The sequence below is a fragment of the Schistocerca nitens genome, chromosome 9 (assembly GCF_023898315.1).
Source record: "Schistocerca nitens isolate TAMUIC-IGC-003100 chromosome 9, iqSchNite1.1, whole genome shotgun sequence".
NCBI classification, from domain to species: Eukaryota; Metazoa; Arthropoda; class Insecta; order Orthoptera; family Acrididae; genus Schistocerca; species Schistocerca nitens.
In genome coordinates this window covers 387,728,986-387,754,779 of record NC_064622.1, presented here as the reverse complement: position 1 = coordinate 387,754,779, position 25,794 = coordinate 387,728,986, and the positions used below count along the sequence as shown (strand labels likewise).

Below are 25,794 nucleotides of genomic sequence, written 5' to 3'. Positions count from 1 at the left end.
AACGTCTTCGACAGCACTTCTTGGCATTTCATGTCGCAGATGAACAAACTTGTAAGTCTCTGTTCCTTTCATGGATTTCACCTCAAATGTATCGGTTGTTGTCGCAATTGGCTCCTTTGAAATATCCTGCATCTTTGTCCTTTGCTGAAATGTGCTCACTTCTGTCCATCTATTTTCAAAAGCAAATGCATGTGGTAGCCTCTCATGTTGCCTTTTATCGTTGTCAAAAACAACTGAATCAATCCTATCACCCTTGGGCTGCTGAACTTCACGGCCTCAGTAGAAAGTGTAAATTTGTTACTGAAGTTCACAAAGAATCCTGCGCCGATTCCATGGTATGGAATGCTATTATCCGATCGGCGCCCGACAAAGAAGTTAGGCAACGTGCCCTTCAAGTGGCAAACCCGACTCTAGATGAAGTCCTTTCCATCGCTCAGTCTTTTGAAATTTCTTGTGCTGCTGGAGCACAAATAGAGGCATGGGGCGATGTTGGGGAAATACAACCTCTGTGCGATGTTGACGAAGAGTGTGGCATGTCCTCGCCGGCTGACGTGGCCGCAGTATGCTCCCAGGCACAGCCTCGGCCTAACTGTAAACAAACCTCTAAGAAACTGCAGCAAAACCCACGGCAACTTCCTTCATGTCCATGGTGTTTTACGAAACATTCACGAGAAGATTGTCCACAATGTTGGACCATGTGTCACAAATGCAAAAAAAAAAAAAAAGGGTCATGTGCCATCCGTTTGCAAATCTGACCGCATACATGATGTTCATGAACATGATGCTGATTCTGATTCTGTGTTGTCTGTCAATTGAACTTCTTCCCTTTCAGGGAAGTTATTCCTCACTGTCCAGATACTTGGTCAGGATGTTCGCATGCAGGTGGATACTGGTTCTGCTGCCACTATCATCAATTCTCAGAAGTATCTTTGGTTGGGTTCTCCAATCCTGTCACCTGTCACTAGGCAATTACGGGCTTACAATAAACAGAATATTTCTCTCTTGGAACAATTTGATGCTGAGGTATCTTACAAATCTGTCGTTCGCACTGTTCCCATATTTGTGGTCGACCATAGTAAAGCGGAGAATCTTTTTCGTTTCGATGCCTTTCGTGTTTTTGGGTTCTCCATAGATGACTCTGTCAATATCGTCTCTGATGCTATTCTTTATGCTCAATTGGATTCCTTGTCGCCGACATTTTCGTCCTGGGTTAGGCCATGCAAATGACTTTGAAGCTCATATCACACTCAAACCCACAGCTCGGCCTACGTTTTTTCGGGCTCGGCCCATTCCTGTGGCCCTTCGTGATCAGGTCAAATGGGAGCTGGATCATCACACTGCTTCAGGGGTCTTGCTTCCTGTCACTTCCAGTGAGTGGTCCTCTCCTGTCGTTGTCGTTGCTAAGCCAAATGGTGATATTTGTCTCTGGGGTGATTTCAAAGTCACTGTAAATGCTCAATGCCTTATTGACACTTACCCTATGCCTCAACCTGAAGAATTGTTCACTAAACTTGCTGGAGGCCAGTATTTTTCTAAACTTGACCTGTCAGAAGTTTATCATCAACTTCCTCTCGACGCTGCTTCCCGGCAGTTTCTGGTCCTTAACACGCCTTTCGGCCTCTATCAATAACAACGATTGCCATTCGGGGCTGCCAGCGCCCCTGCTCTCTTTCAGCGATTCTTGGAACAATTATTACTCACTGTTCCTGGCTGTATAAATTACCAGGATGACATTTTTGTCACTGGCTCCACCACTGATGAACATCTTCAAAATCTCCTCACACTTTTTCGTGTCTTACAGACTGCCAGTCTTAAGTGTAATCTTCAGAAATCAAAATTTTTTCAGGCATCTATCATGTACTTGGGGTTTCAACTCTCTCAGGATGGTATTTGTCCGCTTCAGCAAATTGTCGCTGCGATCGATGCCCTTCCTCGCCCTACATCTGTTAAGGAACTGCCGGCCTTCTTGGGGAAAATAGCATACTATCACAAGTTTTTACCATCTGCTGCTTTGGTGGCTCAGCCGTTGCATCGCCTGTTGCATAAAAACGTGTCTTTTCACTGGTTCGCGTCATGCGATGCGGCTTTCCAGAAATTGAAGACTATGCTGAAACAGGCCCTGTGCCTGGCTACTTATCAACCTGGCCAACATCTTGTTCTTGGCACGGACGCCTCTCAATACGGGGTCAGTGCAGTCCTTGCGCACCGTTTTTCTGATGGTTTTGAGCAACCCATTGCTTATGCCTCCACACTCACAGATGCCCAACAAAAGTATTCTCAAAAGCTTTGGCCATTATTTATGCTCTTCATAAGTTTGGTGTTTTTCTCTATGGATCCAAATTTCATCTTGTTACGGATCACAAACCACTTGTTTCCTTGTTTCATCCATCAACGTCACTTCCCGACAAGGCTGCACACCGCCTCCAGCGTTGGTCTCTTTACTTGTCTCGTTTCAATTATGAGATTCACTTCCGGCCGACGGCTCAACATGCGAATGCTGATGCACTGTCTCGCCTTCCCATGGGTCCTGATCTGCCATTCGATAGGGACAAACTTTTGTATTTCCACCTGGATGTTGCCGAGCAGCGGGTTGTGGACCGGTTCCCCATCACCGGGGACCAGCTGGCGGCTGCTACAGGTTCTGACCCTACCCTCTCCTGAGTTTTACGCTGTATTCAGAAGGGTTGGCCAGATCGTCCGTCTGCTAAGATTTCTGATCTGTTGTGGAACTAGTACACTTTGCGTTGCGTTGCCACCTCATGGCTAGGGATGGTGTTATCCTCCTTTCCACCGTAAATGCTACGCCGCGTGTTGTGGTACCTGCATCTTTGCGTGGTTCGGTCTTGCGCCTCCTTCACCAAGGGCACTGGGGTGTCTCTCGCACAAAATCTCTGGTGCACCGTCAAGTGTACTGGCCCGGCATCGGCTCTGAAATCGCACACATGGTCACTGCCTGTGGCCCTTGTGCGTCACGGGCCGCCGCCCCGAAGTCATCTTTGTCACCGTTGCCTTTGCCTGAGAAGCCCTGGGAGCGTATTCATGCTGACTTTGTGGGACCGTTTTTAGGTACTTATTGGCTTCTCATAATTGACACCTACTCTAACTTTCCTTTCATTGTCCGTTGCACGTCGCCCACCACCGTGGCAACCACCAATGCTCTAGCTCGCATTTTCTCTTTGGAAGGCCTTCCCTCTACTCTTGTTACTGATAATGGTCCGCAATTTGCCTCTTATGATTTTGCGGATTTTTGTGTCCATCATGGCGTCATGCATGTCACGGCCCCTCCGTTCCATCCACAGTCAAATGGTGAGGCTGAACGACTGGTCCCCACATTTAAGGTTCAGATGAGGAAACTCCTGACTTCTTCTGCTGCTGATGATGCGCTTCTCCAATTTCTGGCTTCTTACCGTTTCACCCCCATGGGTGACCACAGCCCGGCTGAGCTTCTACATGGCCGACAGCCCCGCATGCTACTTCATCTTCTGCGGCATTCCACCTCACGGCCGCGGGTGCCTTCGCTTGGCCGGTTCACCGCTGACGACCAAAATGGAGTCCTGGCTGCATCTTACAACACCATGGCCAATGCCTGTATGAAATCCAGATGGACACGGGTGTTGCAGTGCATCATTCGGACCAGCTTCGGCCTTGTGTGCTGGCAACGCTTGTTCCGGATGCCGCTACACCACCTTCGGCTCTACCTGATGCTCGGGATACAGGAGTCTCTCATTACCCATAACGCAGTCCTCTCACCATCATGTCGGTGCCAGCACAAGAACTGACGCCACCAGGAGACGTGCCCATGCAGGAACCAGATGACCATCATCTGTCAGAGCAACTCTACTCGCCACCTTCTCCTACGGACGCGGACACATCGCCCATGTATCCTGTTATAACAACTGGACTTGCCGCAATGGGCAGATTGGTGCACAGGGCCCCAGCAGATTCGACCCCCACGTCTCCTGCCATCTCGACCCGTTATCATCGAGGACACTTCTGTCTGTACGGGAAGCCTCCTCCTCGAGACTTTACGGCCAGACAAACAACACCTATGGACGTTAGCAATCTACAGGCCACCTCCATCAAGACCTGTGCAAAAGTGGAAAAGTGTTGTGACTCACCAATCTTTCAAAGTGCTGCCGCAGAGTTACGTGCGTCCTCTACATGCGGCGCTGTCTGCCAGCCATGCAGCAGCAGTGCCACCTAAGCGGCCAGCCAGCCAGTGGCCGCTAGACTGGGACTCAGTTATAATTTGACTGTTAAAGTGTACACACGTCTTACTCTGTTTACTTGATCTGTGACTTTCATGTATTGCATCTTCCTTGAAATATATTTGTTAAACTTGAAGTTATTACAACTGGAATTAATCTGAAAATTTAAAGAAAGGAAATGTTGAAATTCAAAGATTTTAATTTCTTATTCAGTTTCAGAAAGAAAATCCCTCAGTCTCAAACAAAAGTTCTATCAGTTTTGTACAATATTTTAGATGTAGAGAAATAACAAACAGAATCACTCCAGTAGTTTTGAGATAAATTAACAGAGGAATTTCGAACTCGTGGTGAATATGGAGGGTCACATTCCATGTTTATCGTATCAGGCACATTATCATCAGAATTGAGATTGTTCACTTTTCTAGTTGGGTGGTGCTGATTGACTTTAATAGTAATAGTTGCAATCTCAAAAAATTGTAGTTTATAAAGAAAGAAAACCTCACTAAAATGGACTCAAACCACACTTAAAAATAAGTAATTTGGTTAGTTGTGATTTTATGAACAAAGTTATACATTCCAAATTCCTCTAAGAAAATCCACTAAAATAAATTAAGCTGTAGCAAAGTAAGGTAATTAAAAAGTTACATAAAAGAACTTAAAGAATAAATTGCATTATCTGTCTGTGAGGCGTAGTAGTGTGATTTCAGGAAAAGCAGTCGGTGAGGCAGATGAATATTTGCTCTTACCTAGAATGGAAGAAAGTTTTCTTGTGTAAATCAGCGTGATGAGGTCTGTGACCTCCGCTCCACTATGACAAAAACACCAAATAAGACACTCATAGATGGCTAGAACTGTAAAATGACTTTCAGTGTCTCTAGTGGTACAAATATATACCTTATCCGTCTGTCAGACAGGTGTTACATTCTAAGTGTTAATATTTGTCCTTGAAACTTTGTAAGTAGTCTTTCACAGGATTGTTAGCATCTTTTTTCAAGTACCTGCCATGTCAGGTATTTCAGTTTATGGAAATAAGATTTACTGTATTTGCATTTGATGAAATTTGTTCCTCAGAATCAAAGATGTTCTCATGGATAAGGTATGTTTCATAAACTTCCACTTCCTGGAAAACAATAGAGAGAGACATGTATTTATTAATTTTTTCTGTATCAATAAGATGTTAACTGATGTTATTAAATCTTGTAGTAATATATCAATAAGATGTACGAGACAAGTATTTATTACTTAATAGAGGAAAAATGAGTAGCAGCCATGTTTGTGAAGCTAGCATACCGTATTTGTTGACATTTGTATTTATATTTCTGTATTACAAAAATATGTATGCAAGTGATACACCACTTTAAATATCTCTCCAAAATACATCATTTAGTATGGTTTTTTGTATTTATGTGTCAGAAGTTTGTGATGTCTGCGGGGAAACATGTTATTTGTTATTTTTAGTAGTTCATTTAGTACACTAAACAGGTAATTACAACAAAGAAATTGCTTCTTTCACCTATTAATGCATGTTTTGCAGCACTAAAAAATTATTTACGACTATGTCATTAAAATTTGTCTGACTTGGTAGTTCTCTTTGAAGCTCATGTTCCAAATTTTTGCCTAATAAATTGTGTACTGATCTTGTATTGCGCTGCTTTCAGATTCATAGTATGTGGCAATTATTTGCAAGAAAATAAAACTCAGGTGCAACATTTTCACAAAAGAAACTTGCTAGTAATGGTAATGGGGCATTTTTCGCAAATCTATTTCCTCTAATCATTTGAGAAACTCTCACTAGGCAGTGACATTTATGTTACTCTATTCTAGAGCACTCCAGTGAGACATTGTTCCTATGGTGGATAGAATTGTCGATGCCAGAAACAAAAACCTTATCTAAACACTACCAAAATATTAATACCATTTGCTGATTAATGGTGCATCAAAGCATAATAGAGATATAGAGAAACAGGGATTAAATAGTGAAGTGTCTGCCATTCTTTTCATTCCCTTTTGATGTGAGCAGTAGAACACGAAACTTACGTTTATGTTGGTGGGACACCCTTAGGGTCTGCTATTTGAGCCTTCAGCAGGCTAATAAGAGATGAACCCTTCAGAAGCCTTGCCACAGAGCCTCTACTACATAGAGCTAAGAGGCTCTTCAAGGTGCAGCCTTAGGAGTAGCCAATATCTGTTCGAAAAACTTCACTTGACATTGAAAGTTCCAAAATGTTGACTGTTATTATTCATGTGAGAAATATTCAAAATGCATCCTGATAATTTCTGTGTGTTGTTGAGAGCCATTAATTATGAGGCACACCTGCTCCATCGGAGATAACATACTGCACAGTCCTCGCCAAGAAATCATTGCCGTCACAAATTTTGTTTGATATTCCATATTATAATACTTACGTTAATTAACTTAAATATTCTGCTGTTACAATGAAGTTCCATGTAATACTTATGTTAATTAACTTAAATATTCTGCTGTTACAATGAAGTGCCATGAGTTATTTAAAAGTAGCTTAATTTAAATAGGCTACTCTTTTTAAGTACTGAAGATATAAAGTTGTTGATTCAATCATTTGTTTATCCATTGTGTCCCGTAGATCCCATCAGGAAGAAAATCCTTCAGGAATGTGTAGTGAGTCATGATGTATATTAGCAAAAGACAAACAGATCTTAGAAGTTTCATCTGTAAACTGTATTAACAATAAATTACCAATATACTGCTCAGTGCTATTCACACTTAGGCTATTTAAATTTAATAAACTATATTAGACAGAAAATTCCTTCTTTGAAAAAGCTGCTGTCACATCAGTTTTACTACAAAGTTGCTATTTGTCTGCTATCAGTTGCTTAATTTTACTAAATTACATTGGTATTTTTTAAAGAAAATATTTTCTTATGTGTGTAAAAACTGTTCTGTTCACAGCCCTTAACTGCTTGTCATGCAGCTTTGTATCAGAGACTGTTACTTGTCTTTGATGTGTTGTGGATTCTCAATTTCTACATTTAGGTTTCTCTAAGGATTTGAGACCTACTTGAAAATATGTGTCAACAGGTTGTAGCAGAACACACGCCATTTCCTGGAGGTCCCATTGCAATAAATTCTTTTGGTTTTGGTGGCTGCAACTCTCACACACTTATTGCTCCAAATCCTAAAGCAAAAGTGAATAATGGTACTCCTAAAGATGGATTGCCTAGACTAGTTACTGCGTCAGGCAGGACACCTGAAGCTGTGCATGCAATTCTCAACCAGGTGAGTATATTTCGTATTTACATTTGTTTCTTATAAATAACACAGTAATAATCCTTCATATTATCCATCATTATAATAAAAGTATTTCATTCTGCCAATGCACTGTAATAATATGGTATCTAAATTATGAATACAGAGTTACGTTTTCAGAGTATGTGAAATAGTACCTGTATTAAGAACAGGTTCTTTCATTGCAGTGATTCCTTTCTAAACACATTTATGGTTTTAGAAAATAAAAGGAATTCTTTTGAGCTTTTAAGAATATGTTTATGCCCACTCATATACTACTGTGACCTTCTGGTAAGAATCTCTTGACCATTAAACTGAGTGTTGGTGCCCCTTCTCGTCCTTTCTCTCCCTCATTTCATAAAACACACAGTCTTATTTTGCAGAGAATGCTTAAAAGTTTTTGTAATAATATTGATCTGAAGATACTAATGAATAGATAGAAAAATAATTTAAGGAGAAAACAACTCACTGAACAGTTGAAGCTCTCAATCATCAATAGGTGTGTAGTAACCTGCCGTTTACTTTATCTACTGCCTGCAGCAGGCATAAGTCAAGCCATTACAGCAAGCAAAGTGCACTCTGACTTTCAAATAGCTCACCCGCAATTACCCAAGGTGGGCCGCCAGGGTCATCCTGGCCACTGACATCTGTCACCAGGTCCACTGTGTATGTGCAGCAGTCTCACCCTTTCTCTCTCTCCTTGCATAAAACACACAGTCCAATTTTGCAGAGAATGGTTAAAAAATTCGCCTACTACCCACATCAGGCATAAGTCAGGCCATTGCAGCAAGCAAAGTGCACACTGACATTCAAATAGCAGACCTGCAGCTACCCATGGTGGGCTGCCAGGGGCAGGTGCAGCACTACACCAGCAACCCCTGACATGGATAGTGTCTTTAGGAGGACATGCATGGGAGTTTTGGCCTTCCATTGTTAACTATGTTCGAGACGTGTAAACTGTTTTAATTGATTTCTTGATGATGTCACTCCATAACACTTAGTGTAACGCATAAGTGTATCTATTTTATGGCTATGTGTTACCTTGTGTTAGAACATAAGTGGCAATATGAAGGGCTGAATTTTCACGTGTTTCAGATTTGGTGTTTTTTTTGCTTTACACCAGTCACTTCTGTGACAGCAGCAGTTACATTTTTGTCCCTATTGGAATGATTGTTGGATTCATTGATCTAGGTGCAGGTGCCAGTTGTTGCCCTGCTACTGCCATGCCTCAAGTGAATGGGCTACAGCCATAGTGATCGTAAAGAAAATGTTTGGTCAGCTTCAGCTCTGTGGTGACTTCAGGGTCACTATTAATGCACAGGCAGTCACAGACACTTACTCCATGCTTCACCTGGAGGAGTAGCTCACATGAATGACTGGAAGTTATTTCTTTTCAAGCCTACCTTCATATTATGTCAGACAACGCATCAAAACTACTACTTGTGGTTAGTATTCCTTTTGGACTCTGTCAGTATCATTGGCCAATGTTTGGCATCCCAAGTGTGCCTGTCATCTTTCAATGTTTCTTACAACAGGTTACAACAGTTTTCCCTCATTGCATTTACTATCTTCATAATATTATCATGACAGGTGCTCCCATTGCAGATCACCTACGAAACCTCAGTTCTTTGTTTGCTGTTCTACAGGCCACAGGCCTCAAATGTAATCTTGTTAAGTTTCACTTTTTCCAGACATACATTGTTTATTTGGGTCATGAAATTTGTCGGCAGTGCGTGTGTACCACGGAACAACATGTTGCTGCCATTACAGCTTTGCTTTGTCCATCTAATCTACAAGAACTTCATGTATTCCTTGACAAAGTCTATCACATTTTTATTCCCAGAACACTACTATAGCACACCTCTTGCATCTGTTGCTTTAGGAAAGTGCTCCTTTTCTTTGGTCTGCAGCATGTGAGCTTGGTTTTGTGCAGCTTATGGATAATCTTTGTCCCGTGCTGTGTTTGCAGCATTTCAACCCCTTTTGTGAATCTGTGGTGTCTGTTGAATCTGCAGCTGTGATACATATTATGTAAATTACCAAATGAAAGTCCTGGCAGGTCGACAGACATACAAACAAACACAAACATAAACACAAAATTCAAGCTTTCGCAACAAACTGTTGCCTCATCAGGAAAGAGGGAAGGAGAGGGAAAGACGAAAGGATGTGGGTTTTAAGGGAGAGGGTAAGGAGTCATTCCAATCCCGGGAGCGGAAAGACTTACCTTAGGGGGAAAAAAGGGCGGGTATACACTCACACACACACACACATATACAGACACAAGCAGACATCTCACAAGCAGCTTGTGAGATGTCTGCTTGTGTCTGTATATGTGTGTGTGTGTGTGTGTGTGTGCGAGTGTATACCCGTCCTTTTTTCCCCCTAAGGTAAGTCTTTCCGCTCCCGGGACTGGAACGACTCCTTACCCTCTCCCTTAAAACCCACATCCTTTCGTCTTTCCCTCTCCTTCCCTCTTTCCTGATGAGGCAACAGTTTGTTGCGAAAGCTTGAATTTTGTGTGTGTGTTTATGTTTGTTTGTGTGTCTATCGACCTGCCAGCGCTTTCGTTCGGTAAGTCATATATATATATATATATATATATATATATATATATATATATATATATATATATATATATATAAAACAAAGATGATGTGACTTACCAAACGAAAGCGCTGGCACGTCGATAGACACACAAACAAACACAAACATACACACAAAATTCAAGCTTTCGCAACAAACTGTAGCCTCACCAGGAAAGAGGGAAGGAGCGGGAAAGACGAAAGGATGTGGGTTTTAAGGGAGAGGGTAAGGAGTCATTCCAATTCCGGGAGCGGAAAGACTTACCTTAGGGGGAAAAAAGGACGGGTATACACTCGCACACACACACATATCCATCCACACATATACAGACACAAGCAGACATATTCAAAGACAAAGGGTTTGGGCAGAATATAATAGAGGGAAGCATTAGATATATTTTACCCACGTAGAATGTTTCCCTCTATATATATATATATATATATATATATATATATACACACACACACTCCTGGAAATGGAAAAAAGAACACATTGACACCGGTGTGTCAGACCCACCATACTTGCTCCGGACACTGCGAGAGGGCTGTACAAGCAATGATCACACGCACGGCACAGCGGACACACCAGGACCCGCGGTGTTGGCCGTCGAATGGCGCTAGCTGCGCAGCATTTGTGCACCGCCGCCGTCAGTGTCAGCCAGTTTGCCGTGGCATACGTAACTCCATCGCAGTCTTTAACACTGGTAGCATGCCGCGACAGCGTGGACGTGAACCGTATGTGCAGTTGACGGACTTTGAGCGAGGGCGTATAGTGGGCATGCGGGAGGCCGGGTGGACGTACCGCCGAATTGCTCAACACGTGGGGTGTGAGGTCTCCACAGTACATCGATGTTGTCGCCAGTGGTCGGCGGAAGGTACACGTGCCCATCGACCTGGGACAGGACCGCAGCGACGCACGGATGCACGCCAAGACCGTAGGATCCTACGCAGTGCCGTAGGGGACCGCACCGCCACTTCCCAGCAAATTAGGGACACTGTTGCTCCTGGGGTATCGGCGAGGACCATTCGCAACAGTCTCCATGAAGCTGGGCTATGGTCCCGCACACCGTTAGGCCGTCTTCCGCTCACGCCCCAACATCGTGCAGCCCGCCTCCAGTGGTGTCGCGACAGGCGTGAATGGAGGGACGAATGGAGACGTGTCGTCTTCAGCGATGAGAGTCGCTTCTGCCTTGGTGCCAATTATGGTCGTATGCATGTTTGGCGCCGTGCAGATGAGCGCCACAATCAGGACTGCATACGACCGAGGCACACAGGGCCAACACCTGGCATCATGGTGTGGGGAGCGATCTCCTACACTGGCCGTACACCACTGGTGATCGTCGAGGGGACACTGAATAGTGCACGGTACATCCAAACCGTCATCGAACCCATCGTTCTACCATTCCTAGACCGGCAATGGAACTTGCTGTTCCAACAGGACAATTCACGTCCGCATGTATCCCGTGCCACCCAACGTGCTCTAGAAGGTGTAAGTCAACTACCCTGGCCAGCAAGATCTCCGGATCTGTCCCCCATTGAGCATGTTTGGGACTGGATGAAGCGTCGTCTCACGCGGTCTGCACGTCCAGCACGAACGCTGGTCCAACTGAGGCGCCAGGTGGAAATGGCATGGCAAGCCATTCCACAGGACTACATCCAGCATCTCTACGATCGTCTCCATGGGAGAATAGCAGCCTGCATTGCTGCGAAAGGTGGATATACACTGTACTAGTGCCGACATTGTGCATGCTCTGTTGCCTGTGTCTATGTGCCTGTGGTTCTGTCAGTGTGATCATGTGATGTATCTGACCCCAGGAATGTGTCAATAAAGTTTCCCCTTCCTGGGACAATGAATTCACGGTGTTCTTATTTCAATTTCCAGGAGTGTATATATATATATATATATATAAAAAGAAAGAAAGTGATGAGACTTACCAAACAAAAGCGCTGGCAGGTCGATAGACACACAAACAAACACAAACATACACACAAAATTCTAGCTTTCGCAACAAACGGTTGCTTCGTCAGGAAAGAGGGAAGGAGAGGGAAAGATGAAAGGAAGTGGGTTTTAAGGGAGAGGGTAAGGAGTCATTCCAATCCCGGGAGCGGAAAGACTTACCTTAGGGGGAAAAAGGACGGGTATACACTCGCACACACACACATATCCATCCGCATATACACAGACACAAGCAGACATTTGTAAAGGCCTTTACAAATGTCTGCTTGTGTCTGTGTATATGCGGATGGATATGTGTGTGTGTGCGAGTGTATACCCGTCCTTTTTCCCCCTAAGGTAAGTCTTTCCGCTCCCGGGATTGGAATGACTCCTTACCCTCTCCCTTAAAACCCACTTCCTTTCATCTTTCCCTCCCCTTCCCTCTTTCCTGACGAAGCAACCGTTTGTTGCGAAAGCTAGAATTTTGTGTGTATGTTTGTGTTTGTTTGTGTGTCTATCGACCTGCCAGCGCTTTTGTTTGGTAAGTCTCATCAATTTCTTTCTTTTTAGATATTTTTTTTTTCCACGTGGAATGTTTCCCTCAAAGATGATGTGAATTACCGAACGAAAGTGCTGGCAGGTCGACAGACACACAAACAAACACAAACATACACACGAAATTCTAGCTTTCGCAACCAACGGTTGCTTCGTCAGGAAAGAGGGAAGGAGAGGGAAAGATGAAAGGATGTGGGTTTTAAGGTAGAGGGTAAGGAGTCATTCCAATCCCGGGAGCTGAAAGACTTACCTTGGGGGAAAAAAGGACAGGTATACACTCGCACACACACACATATCCATCCGCACATACACAGACACAAGCAGACATTTGGGCAAAGATGTCAGTCGAGGCGGAAGTAGAAGCAAAGATGTTGTTGAAAGACAGGTGAGGTATGAGCGGCGGCTAATTGAAATTAGCGGAGATTGAGGCCTGGCGGATAATGAGAAGAGAGGATATACTGAAGGGCAAGTTCCCATCTCCGGAGTTCTGACAGGTTGGTGTTAGTGGGAAGTATCCAGATAACCCGGACGGTTTAACACTGTGCCAAGATGTGCTGGCCGTGCTCCAAGGCATGTTTAGCCACAGGGTGATCCTCATTACCAACAAACACTGTCTGCCTGTGTCCATTCATGCGAATGGACAGTTTGTTGCTGGTCATTCCCACATAGAAAGCTTCATAGTGTAGGCAGGTCAGCTGGTAAATCACGTGGGTGCTTTCACACGTGGCTCTGCCTTTGATCGTGTACACCTTCCGGGTTCCACTACTGGAGTAGGTGGTGGTGGGAGGGTGCATGGGACAGGTTTTACACTGGGGGCGGTTACAAGGGTAGGAGCCAGAGGGTAGGGAAGGTGGTTTGGGGATTACATAGGGATGAACTAACAGGTTACGAAGGTTAGGTGGACGGCGGAAAGACACTCTTGATGGAGTGGGGAGGATTTCATGAAGGATGGATCTCATTTCAGGGCAGGATTTGAGGAAGTTGTATCCCTGCTGGAGAGCCACATTCAGAGTCTGATCCAGTCCCGGAAAGTATCCTGTCACAAGTGGGGCACTTTTGGGGTTCTTCTGTGGGAGGTTCTTGGTTTGAGGAGATGAGTTAGTGGCTCTGGTTATTTGCTTCTGTACCAGGTCGGGAGGGTAGTTGCGGGATGCGAAAGCTGTTTTCAGGTTGTTGGTGTAATAGTTCAGGGATTCCAGACTGGAGCAGATTCGTTTGCCACGAAGACGTAGGCTTTAGGGAAGGGATCGTTTGATGTGGAATGGGTGGCAGCTGTCATAATGGAGGTACTGTTGCTTGTTGGTGGGTTTGATGTGGACGGACGTGTGAAGCTGGCCATTGGACAGATGGAGGTCAACGTCAAGGAAAGTGGCATGGGATTTGGAGTAGGACCACGTGAATCTGATGGAACCAAAGGAGTTGAGGTTGGAGAGGAAATTCTGGAGTTCTTCTTCACTGTGAGTCCAGATCATGAAGATGTCATCAATAAATCTGTACGAAACTTTGGGGTGGCAGACCTGGGTAACCAAGAAGGCTTCCTCTAAGCGACCCATGAATAGGTTGGCGTACGAGGGGGCCATCCTGGTACGCATGGCTGTTCCCTTTAATTGTTGGTATGTCTGGCCTTCAAAAGTGAAGAAGTTGTGGGTCAGGATGAAGCTGGCTAAGGTAATGAGGAAAGAGGTTTTAGGTAGGGTGGCAGGTGATCGGCGTGAAAGGAAGTGCTCCATCGCAGCGAGGCCCTGGACGTGCGGAATATTTGTGTATAAGGAAGTGGCATCAATGGTTACAAGGATGGTTTCCGGGGGTAACATATATATCTGTGTGTGTGTGTGTGTGTGTGTGTGCGTGTAGCAGGATTTGTCCAACAATTAGCAATGTTCTCAATGCTACTCAGCACCTCATCTGTTTTGTAAGTTGTTACCTTTACTCCTTAAATTATTTATATTCCACCAAAAGACTTTTCATTACCTATTGATAGAGAAATTTTCTATTGTGATGACTGTGGAAAATTTCTACATTGGATTAATGTAAATTGGCTTGAGCATTACCTCAAAGATTTTATTATGAACGATCAGTTTTTATTGAGACGGTCATGTATTGATGTATTTAATGCAACACAGGCTTTTAATATGATCATGTTCCCCCCCCCCCCCTTGCGTTGCATAGTTTTCTAGGCAGTTTTCTGGTACTAGTCCTTACTTTTATATCTCTTGTGCATCTCTCATAACCTGTGACTGGATGACCTGATGTCTCCTCATTTTACTATGGGTTTGTGCTGAAATGTCTTTGAATTTTTTATGCGGAAAGTCTTCAAGATTTTTTAAAATAAAACAAATGTTAGTAACATACTACATCTTTCTTCTTCATGTCTACTTATCTGAACTCTCTACCCCTAGGTGGCTCCAAAATGTAGCATTTAACATGGTGGTGTTAATGTAACTATGTTGATGCTCGAAAAAGAGCATTTTAGAATTGATTTTTGAATTAGACGAGTTTGTCCAATCAAATAACACTTGCTTGAGCTCTAGAATTTAGTGGTGTAATTTGTTTTTGTCTATCTTGTACAATTTAGAGGTTGTTAATGTTCAAAGTTGGGAAATTACCTTCATACCGGAAGGAGATTTTCTCTCTGCAGCGGTGTGTGTGCTGATATGAAACTTCCTGGCAGATTAAAACTGTGTGCCAGAACGAGACTCGAACTCGGGACCTTTGCCTTTCGCAGGCAAGTGCTCTACCATCTGAGCTACCCAAGCATGACTCACACCCTGTCCTCACAGCTTTACTTCTGCCACTATCTCGTCTCCTACCTTTCAAACTTCACAGAAGCTTTTCTGCGAACCTTGCAGAACTAGTACTCCTGGAAGAATTATGTCAATTAACCTTCCCGTTCAAAGTGAAATATGCCTCTTTGCTGAACAGTATGCCCTTGGCAAATGAAGAATCCAGTTCATGTTGTTCAGTAGCCCACAGGCAGAACTCCAACTGGCGATCAGGATCATCCTCATTAAGTCGATGTTGCATCTGCAGCTTGTAAGGATGCCACTTATTGGTGTGCAATATTGCGGAGACATGGCTTAGCCATAGCCGGGTGGATGTTTTCAGAATGAGATTTTCACTCTGCAGCGGAGTGTGTGCTGATATGAAACTTCCTGGCAGATTAAAACTATGTGCCGGACCGAGACTCGAACTCGAACTCTTCTTCACAGGAGAGCTTCTGTGAAGTTTGGAAGGTAGGAGACGAGACACTGGCAGAAGTAAAGCTGTGAGGATGGGGCATGTGTTGTGGTTGGGTAGCTCAGACGGTAGAGCACTTGCCCACGAAAGGCAAAGGTCCCGAGTTCGAGTCTTGGTCCGGCCCACAGTTTTACCAGCCATTAAGTTTCTTACCTTCATACCGACTGCTACAACACATGTTCTACATGTTGTCCATCCCATGCAGTGCACAACTGTAGTCGCCGCAACCACTCTGACTGCACACAGAGGAGAGTGTCTCCTGCAATTTGGTTACAGGCATGTTGTATGCGTTCCTCCAGGTGTCTCAAATCACGGATGCTCTCAGCATACACTGTCTGCTTAAGATGTCCCCATAGATAAAAATGAAGGAGCGTTAAGTCAGGGGATCTTGGTGGCCACTCCACGGGACCACGGTGACCAATCCACTTCCCTGGCAGTTGTTCCTCCAACCATTCAAGGACACCAATGCCATAGTGTGGAGGGGCTCCATCATGCTGAAAATAAGATGGGAAAATGCTGTCAGCATTCAGTGTGGAAGGGAACACAAGGTCCTGCAGCAGCATCAGATACTGTGGCACAGTTAAGGTGTTGTAAATGAAAAATGGCCCAATGATGAGGGTGTACTATATGCCACACTACACCATCACTTTCGCTGGACTATGTTCTCGAATTGGGGCAACCCGGTTCGGATTTGCGTCACTCCAGTATCAACAATTATGTCAATTAACCTTCCCGTTCAAAGTGAAATATGCCTCTTTGCTGAACAGTATGCCCTTGGCAAATGAAGGATCCAGTTCATGTTGTTCAGTAGCCCACAGGCAGAACTCCAACTGGCGATCAGGATCATCCTCATTAAGTCGATGTTGCATCTGCAGCTTGTAAGGATGCCACTTATTGGTGTGCAATATCTGGACAACGGAGGTTTGGCTTATTCCACATGCTAGGGCCACATGACGAGTACTTCATTTAGGACTTTTCACAAATGATGCAACAACCGCAGTTGCAGTTTCCTCATTGGTGTCAGTCCTTGGTCACCCACTATGTGCCCTATCGTGAACAGAGCCCATCTCCTAGAATTTGGTGATCACGTGAGCCACCGTGTTGTGCGATACCGGTCCTCTGTCTGGGTGCCGTCTGTTGTAGTCAGTTGCTACTGTTCGGTACCTGCGTTCGCCTGATATAAGGATGACTTTGATTTTCTGTTCACGTGTCAGATCCATTTTAGATCACCTGGAACAAAGAGAGACATGAGTCAGTATCAAGGTAACTTTGAACATTAATAAGTTCTAAACTGTACAAGATAGACAAAAACAAATTACACCACTCAATTCCAGAGCTCAGGTGAGTGTTATTTGATGTCATACACTCCCGTTCCCATTAAAAAAAATTACTTGAATACATTATGGTGGATTTCAAGATGGCGGCCATGAATGACATTCACTCCAAAAGTTGCGGCCCCACGTCAAACCTATGTTCCCATCATCACATTTCAATTTCCCCTTTAATCTTCCAACTTATGAAGGTGTCCAATATATATATATATATATATATATATATATATATATATATATATATATATATATATATATATATAACAGAGGGAAACATTCCACGTTTGTTGCGAAAGCTTGAATTTTGTGTGTATATTTGTGTTTGTTTGTGTGTCTATCGACCTGCCAGCGCTTTTGTTTGGTAAGTCTCATCATCTTTCTTTTATATATATATATATATATATATATATATATATATATATATATATATATATATATATATATATATATATATAATTTTAATTGCTAATCTACTATTTTATGTTTAATGACAGGTTGAGTCTATGAGAATAGCGGATGCAGAGTTTGTGAGCCTGTTGCATGAGTTACATGTTGCACACATACCCGGCCATTTGTATCGTGGATATACCATTGTACCTGCAGTTTTAGGAAACTGTGGTAGGACAGTAGAGGTAGGTTTAATTTGTGTGTGTGTGTGTGTGTGTGTGTGTGTGTGTAATTCATTTTTATTTTTCATGTACACTGTATCATTAGAAATTATTATGTAGTTCCAATGTTTTGTTGCTGAAGTACCAGCAACTTGGAATTGATAATTCTTTATTTAAATTTCTGTTACAGTTGCATGTACGAGAGTCACTCCAAGAGAAATGCACACTATTTTTTTGAAAATCCATCTTTTATTCTACATGTTTGTAGGTTTTACAGTGTGTAGATACATCCTTTAGGAACAATATTTTCATTTCTCCACATAATTTCCACCCCTCTCAACTGCCTTATGCCATCTTGGAACCAGCGCCTGTATACCTGCATGGTAAAATTCTGGACCAACCTATTTGAGCCACTGTTTGGCAGCATGAACAAGGTAGTCATCATCTGCAAACCTTGTTCCATGAAGAGAGTCTTTCAGTTTCCCAAAGAGATGATAGTCACATGGAGCCAGGTCAGACTGTAAGGCGGGTGTTTCAGTGTTGTCCATCTGAGTTTTGTGATTGCTTCCATGGTTTTTTGACTGACATGTGGCCATGCATTGTCGTGCAACAGCAAAGCATTTTGCTTTTGCCAATGTGGTCGAACACGACTCAGTCAAACTTGAAGTTTCTTCAGTGTTGTCACGTATGCATCAGAATTTATGGTGGTTCCATTTGGCATGATGTCTACAAGCAAGAATCCTTCGAAATCGAAAAACACCATAGCTATAACTTTTCCAGCAGAAGGTGTGGTTTTGAATATTTTTTTCTTGGGTGAATTTGCATGATGCCACTCCATTGATTACCTCTTCATCTCTGGTGAAAAAAGATGGAGCCATGTTTCATCACCTGTCACAATTCTTCCAAGAAATTCATCTCCACCATTCTCGTACTGTTCCAAAAGTTCACTGCGTACCATTTTTCTTGCTTCTTTGTGAACCACTGTCAACATCCTGGGAACCCACTTGGCACACACCTTTTTTAACGCCAACACTTTCAGTATCCTGCAAACACTTCCTTCCCCTAACCCAACGTAGCATGACAATTCGTTCACTGTGATGCTTCTGTCAGCAGTCACCAATTTGTTAACTCTCTGCATATTGTGTGGAGTGTGTGCAGTACGAGGCCTGCTGCTGCGAGGACAATCCTCAATATTGCCGTGCCCACTTTCATCACGTAACCTGCTTGCCCACCGACAAACTGTACTGCGATCGACAGCAGCATCTCCATACACTTTTTTCAACCTCTTGTGGATGTTTCCCACTGTGTGTGATGTCCTTAGGTTAGTTAGGTTTAAGTAGTTCTAAGTTCTAGGGGACTGATGACCTCAGATGTTAAGTCCCATAGTGCTCAGAGCCATTTGAACCATTTGTTTCCCACTGTCTCATTTTCACAGCACAGGAATTCTATGACAGCACATTGCTTCTGATGAATGTCAACTGTAGCAGCCACCTTGAAGATATGCTGTGATGGCGCCACTCACTGGAACAGGTTGAACTAAGTTTGAAAACAAGCAGGAAGGATGTATCTATACACTGTAAAACCTTCACACATGCAGAATGAAAACTCTATTTTTACAAAAATAGTGTGCATTTCTTTTGGAGTGACCCTCGTAACTTATACTAGTGACTAGCTTTGAACATAGCTGTTTATTTTCCAATTGGACCTGCACTAAAATTACATGTCAAAGCAAAATTCCACTAACATACTTGGATAATGGCCACACAAGCATAGTCATACGATAGATATGGAATGATCTTACTACATCATGATTCGTTCAACAGATGTGAATGTATCACACATGTAATAAAATCACTCCCTATCTATTGTATGGCTATGTGCTTTGTGGACGTTACCCAAGTATGTCAGTGGAATTTTGCTTTGATAAGTACTTTCAGTGTAGGCCTGGTATCAAAATGACAGCTGCATTTGGAAGTAGTCACCAGTATAAATTACATGCAACTGTGACAGAAATTTGAACAACATTAGAAATTTTGCTTATGTGGTTTTTAATGATGATTATATTTTAACAGCCTTTATCAAATCCTAGAGAACCTGGTAGTGCTTTGCAGTTGCTAAATATGTATGGAATCAGATATCCGTCCTACTTTCTTCTGTGCCCTCTCTCTGTCCATCTCCTCTTCCAGCTTCTCTCTGACTTTGAGCCTTATTTGTTTCTGGAAACAAAACCTTAATTGGTATTTGAAGTCACTTAAACAGAGTGGGAAAATGTAGAACATCATTCGTATACGGGTTATGAGACAGACCTCTCCAGCTGTTGAATCTGTGAGAGGAGTAGTTTCAGTGACAGTATTTTGCACAATTTTAATCTGTGTAGCATTACAATGTGTTGGATTATTCAAATTCCATAGTAGTATCCTAATCCAAAGCCACAGAAGCTACTTTCTTATTTTCTGTTACAACCAGTTTGCGAAGAAGAAAACAAAACAGCACATTGTTGTGTAAGCAATTTTTTGTTTAAAATTATATATAAAGAGGAAGAATATGTTTGAGAGAAACCATTTGTTTAATGGTTTAAATGCCATGCTATTATAGTTAAAACCACATTTACATCGACCTCTATGTCTACATGGATACTCTGCAAATCACACTTAAGCGCTTGGCAGAGGATTCAGCGAACCACCTTCTCAATAATTCTTTATTACTCCACTCCCTAACAGTGTGCAGAAAAAAATGAACACCTGTATCTTTCCATGAAAGCTCTGATTTCTCTTATTTTATTATGATGATCATATCTCCCTATGTAGGTCAGCATCAACAAAGTATTTTCACATTCAGCGGAGAAGGTTGGTGATTGAAATTTTGTGAGAAGATACTGCCACATCGAGAAATGCCTTTGTCTTAATTATGTCCCCTCCAAGTCCTGTATTATGTCCATGACAATCTATTCCATATTTATTGATAATACAAAATGTGCTGTTCTCCTTTAAACTTTCTCAGTGTACCCTGTTAATCCTATGTGGTAAGGATTCCTCACCATGCAGCAGTAGTCCAAAAAAAAGATGGACAAGCCTAGTGTAGGCAGTCTCCTTAGCAGATCTTTTGCACCTTCTAAGCATTGTGCCAATAAAACACAGTGTTTGGTTTGCCTTCCCCACAACATTTTCTATGTGTTCTTCCCAGTTTAAGTCATTTACAGTTGTAATTCCTAGGTACTTAGTTGAATTTACAGACTTTAGATTTGACTGATTTATCGTGTAACTGAAGTTTAACAGATTCTTTTTAGTACTCATGTGGATGCCCTCACACTTCTCACTATTGAGGGTAAATTGCCAATTTTTGCACCATACAGATATCTTTTCTAAATCATTTTGCAATTTGTTTTGATCTTCTGATGACTGTACTAGATGGTAAATGACAGCATCATCAACAAACAGCCTAAGACAGCTACTCAGATTGTCTGCTAAATCATTTATATAAATAAGGAACAGCAGAGGGCCAATAACACTACCTTGGGGAATGCCAGAAACCACTTCTGTTTTACTCTATGACTTTCTGTCAATTACTACAAACTGTGATCTCTCTGACAGGAAATCATGAATCCAGTTGCATAACTTAGATTATATTTCATAGACAATCAATTTTATTACAAGCTGTCGTGAGGTATGGTCTCAAATGCCTTCTGGAAATCTATAAGTACAGAATCAGTTTGAAATCCCTTGTCAATGCCACTTGACACTTTGTGTCAGTAAAGAACTAGTTGTGTTTCACAAGAACAATGTTTTCTAAATCTGTGTTGAGTATGTGTCAATAGACCATTCTCTTTGAGATAATTCATAATGTTCAAATGCAATATATGTTACAAAATCATACTGGATATAGAAGTTAATCATATGGGCTGAAATTTAGTGGATTACACCCATTGCCTTTCTTGAATATTGGTGTGAGGTGTGCACCTTTCCAGTCTTTGGTGTAGATCTGTCATTGAGTGAGCAGTTGTGTATGATTGTTAAGTATGGTGCTATTGCACCAGCATACTCTGAAAGGAACCAAATTTGTATACAATCTGCAACAGATTGTCTTTATACAGTCAACGTCTGTCCAAATGTTTATTAAATAAGCAGGTAAAAATTTGAAGTAAATCACTCAAGAAGTTTGTGAGATTTTTGCTAACAGTGTTGCACCACTAAGTGTACAATGCTGTCAGTTTAGAGTTACCATTTTGCATCCTCATGTCCTGACTGACCAGCTGTCTGGGGGAAATAAGCACACGTACTTGTAAACTGCGACCTAAATACATGCAATCTGTAATAGCTATTATTACTAGTCTGCAAATGATGCAAATATTAATGTAATTTTGTTCAGTAGACTTACATGTGCATCTACATTTACAATTAAATCTGTACTCTGTGAACCACCATGAGGTGTGCGGCAGAGGGTATGTCCCCTTACTAGTTGTTTGGATTTCTTCCCATTCCGTTCGCAAATGGAGCACAGGAGGAATGATTGTTTGAATGTCTCTGTGTGTGCAGTAATTATTCTAATATTATCCTCATGGTTTGTATGTGACAATATAATGAAAAAGAGTTGCTATTCACCATATAGCTGAGATGCTGTGTCACAGAAACCACATCAAAAATACTGTCAGAAAGTTAACTTGCAGCCAACAAGGCATCAAAAATAGACACTCATGCAAAACCAACTCACACACAGATGAGATTGCGGTCATGTGTGTGAGAGTTGTGTTTGTGTGTGTATGTGCAAGTTGTTAAGAGACAGCCTCCTCTAGCATTACTTTTCCTAAACAGAAGTGTCAATACCATAGCTAATTTTGGAATTTCGAACAGGTCAATATTTTCTCAGCTGTTTTTCTAAAAAAATTCCGTATGATTTTGTACACAATGAGTTATATTTCAAGCTAAAATCCATAAAAAGAAATTACTTCTTTTTATTTCAATTGATATGTACTAGCTCTGAATGTGAAGTTGAAATTATTTTTTTAGAAACATCTGAAAATCATCCTAGGATAGAGATCCCAGGATCTCTACATAGCAGCCAGACAACTTAACCAGTTAGCTATGGAGGTGAGCAGAGACTTCTGCTGCCAGGAGAATACTAGGAACTTAGGCTACTTATATTATTAAATAAAAAGAAAAATAAATAAAATAAAGAAATACTGAAACACATCAAGAACATCAGAAGAACTATCAACATATTATAAGAGAAATATGGGTCAAAATCAACAAATAAAATGAAACTAATCAGAGATATGAAGCACAGAATCTTTTAAAAATTTGTACTTAAACTTGCATATTTATAACACAATGAAAAATAAAGAAAGATATTATATATTCTCCATATGACAATGCTGATTTTGAAAACAAATTTTGTTATGCTTTAGAAAAACAGTTCATCAAAAGTGAACTTCACATTAATTATAAAAAGACACTGTACAAGGTTTCCATCAAAAGGGTGATGAGATCCAAACTCAGAAGTATAAAAGAAATTGCACTCCTTTAGATTTAGTTAATTGACCACTGAAATTATTGTGGATGGTGAACTTAAAGGTAGGCAGACAGATTAACACTGTATCCACAATGTTGTTCATAATAAAGGATGTTACACAATCAGACAGTTCAGATACTTTGTACAATACGGACTGTTTGTACTATACAAATGATTTTAAAGCTGGCACAGCATAATGTGTACAAAATACAGTGCTACTTTACAGAAAGATATTTTGGATATGCACAAAAGGGACGAAAAAACAGAATCATGCAAAAATTCATTTAACACTCTTAAATTGGTGAAGTCTATGGTGCTGTACATCTGTTAAAAAGCTATGCAAATGATAAAAGATTCAGTAATTAACAACAGTTCAGTCTCTGTCAGTCTGAGTGGCCTCCCCTTCATCTTTCACCTTCCTCAAGTTCCAAAACCTAGGACCGATTCATATACATTTGTACATATGCATTGACAATACTAAAAATTTTAGATTTCATCATCTGAAGGAATGTAATCACTGACTAGCAATTCTGTTCCATAATTTTATAATTTTCTCAAGTGAATTTTTCTTTTGAAACAATGTAAAAGTGAAACGATGTTATGAAACATTCCTTTGTAAGTTCAACAAGTGTTACATGGTGTCCTTATAAGATATTGTTTGTTATTATGTGCTGCCCAAGTTTGCTTACCTAGGTGTATCTTCATGTAGTAAATGTTCCTGATTAATATTCCATTACAAGAGAAAGAAAATTTCACTGCATTTCTTGTATTCTCCAGTGACTATCAGTACTGAAGCAGTAGGAACATTCTACAACCAAAAAATGAGGAGGACAGGTAACTATTCATTTGCAAACAAATCATAGTGGTCCACAGGTAGATTTAATAAATTGGAACACCGTATGAGCTTTCAAACTTTTGCTCCTTTTCTATTGGTGCTCTCTCTCTCTCTTTCTTTCTTTCTTTCACACACACACACACACACACACACACACACACACACACACAAACACACACACCCTTGTGGCCACAGTGAAGGAGAGGTACCTGTGCAAGACTGTAAAGTGCTTGTCATATTGCACATTGTAATTTTCAATAGAAATAATAAATGAAATGCGAATTGTGTTTGGTTAGCTGCTTCCTCTTCATCTTATACACGAGTAAATTATATCTAACTTTCTGATGTTACAGCTGAGCCCTCTGGAGAAGAAATTTTCAGTACATGTACTTCTGTCACTGGGAGAAAACAAGTGCCACCCAGCCACAGTTGGCTCTCTAATGCAATTCGATATATTTTCTGCTACAATGAATGAATGCTTTCAAGCATTAATTCTTGAAGGAGTTGACTTGTTATTTGCTATATTTTCAACTGATGGAGATGAGTGGGCTCTTCGGAACAGCATCACTACCTCTGTGCAGGTATTTCATTGCAATTTTGTTATGTTCCTTACAACATTAACAAATATGATTTTCAAAACAGATCAGATTATTGCCAGACATTGATACTAAATTACATGTCTGCTGTGCACACACTATCACTATGTTAAACAGCATTAAATTCTCCCATATGTCTCAGTTATATACAAATCTGTTGTGTCTCATTCACTACAAACAATTAGCAGCAATGCTATACTTATAATAACATGAATGCACTTGGAAGAGACATAGAGGCAAACAAATAGAGATATCATAATTAAAAGAGTTATGTGAAAGGAACTGTAATTGAGAAAATTTGATTGTGTTTCATTACATATTAAAGGAGACAGAATAAAACAGTGACAAGAATATGTCGATAGTGCCAATTTTGATAAGTTCCATAGCAATTTTGTAGATGCATTTCATGAAATCTTTCTGCCTAAAACCTGCTGCATCATTGTAAAAAGTAAATTAAAATGAAGCACTGAAAGCATAAGAATCTCTACTGTTAGGAAAAGGAAACTATGCAAAGACTTAAATTATAATAAAGAGATTATATTTATTCAATATCATACACATTATAAAATTATGTTTAAGAATTTTATAAAGTTAGCAAAACAAGTCATAGAAATAAATCAAAGGAAGTGAAGTCTAACATCAAATCTGAAATTTAGTGTGTGAGGATGGGTACCAATGAAGATAATGAAATTGGTACATAAAAACCTAGCTGCAATAATAATTAATCTTTTGAATAAGATTACTTCCAAGAAGTATCCAAATATGCTGAAATAAATACACTCATCAGGAAAGGATCTTGTCAAAAATATTTCAGAGAGTAGTTACTATCTAATTAAAAAAAATCATAAAACATTATATTATTTTGAACAACCAATTTGGTTTTAAGCAAAGAGAAAATACTCTAATAACTTTGTTAACAAGATTAGCGCCTCATCAGACAGCATCATAAATTGGAGGCGATCTACTGTGACATCACAAACTCCTTCATCATAGTAAACCACACCTTGCTAATGCATAAACTAAAAGCTGACAGTGCCCCTCAAGGATCTCTTCATAGCCCTATTCACTGTCTGTTTTGTGTTGTTGATTTACCCACCAAAGCTTCCAGATGATACATTTGTTTTCATTGAAAATGA

General features: G+C 41.2%; 1 protein-coding gene across 1 annotated transcript in view; it reads left to right on the top strand.

Annotated features, from left to right (window-relative positions):
- Positions 1-25,794, top strand: part of LOC126203689 (fatty acid synthase-like) — a 469,334-nt gene that overhangs the window by 94,680 nt on the left and 348,860 nt on the right. The window contains exons 8-10 of the mRNA XM_049938059.1: positions 7,267-7,464; positions 17,609-17,746; positions 24,416-24,643. Coding sequence (XP_049794016.1) covers positions 7,267-7,464; positions 17,609-17,746; positions 24,416-24,643 — 564 coding nt within the window. The remainder of the gene's footprint in view (positions 1-7,266; positions 7,465-17,608; positions 17,747-24,415; positions 24,644-25,794) is intronic.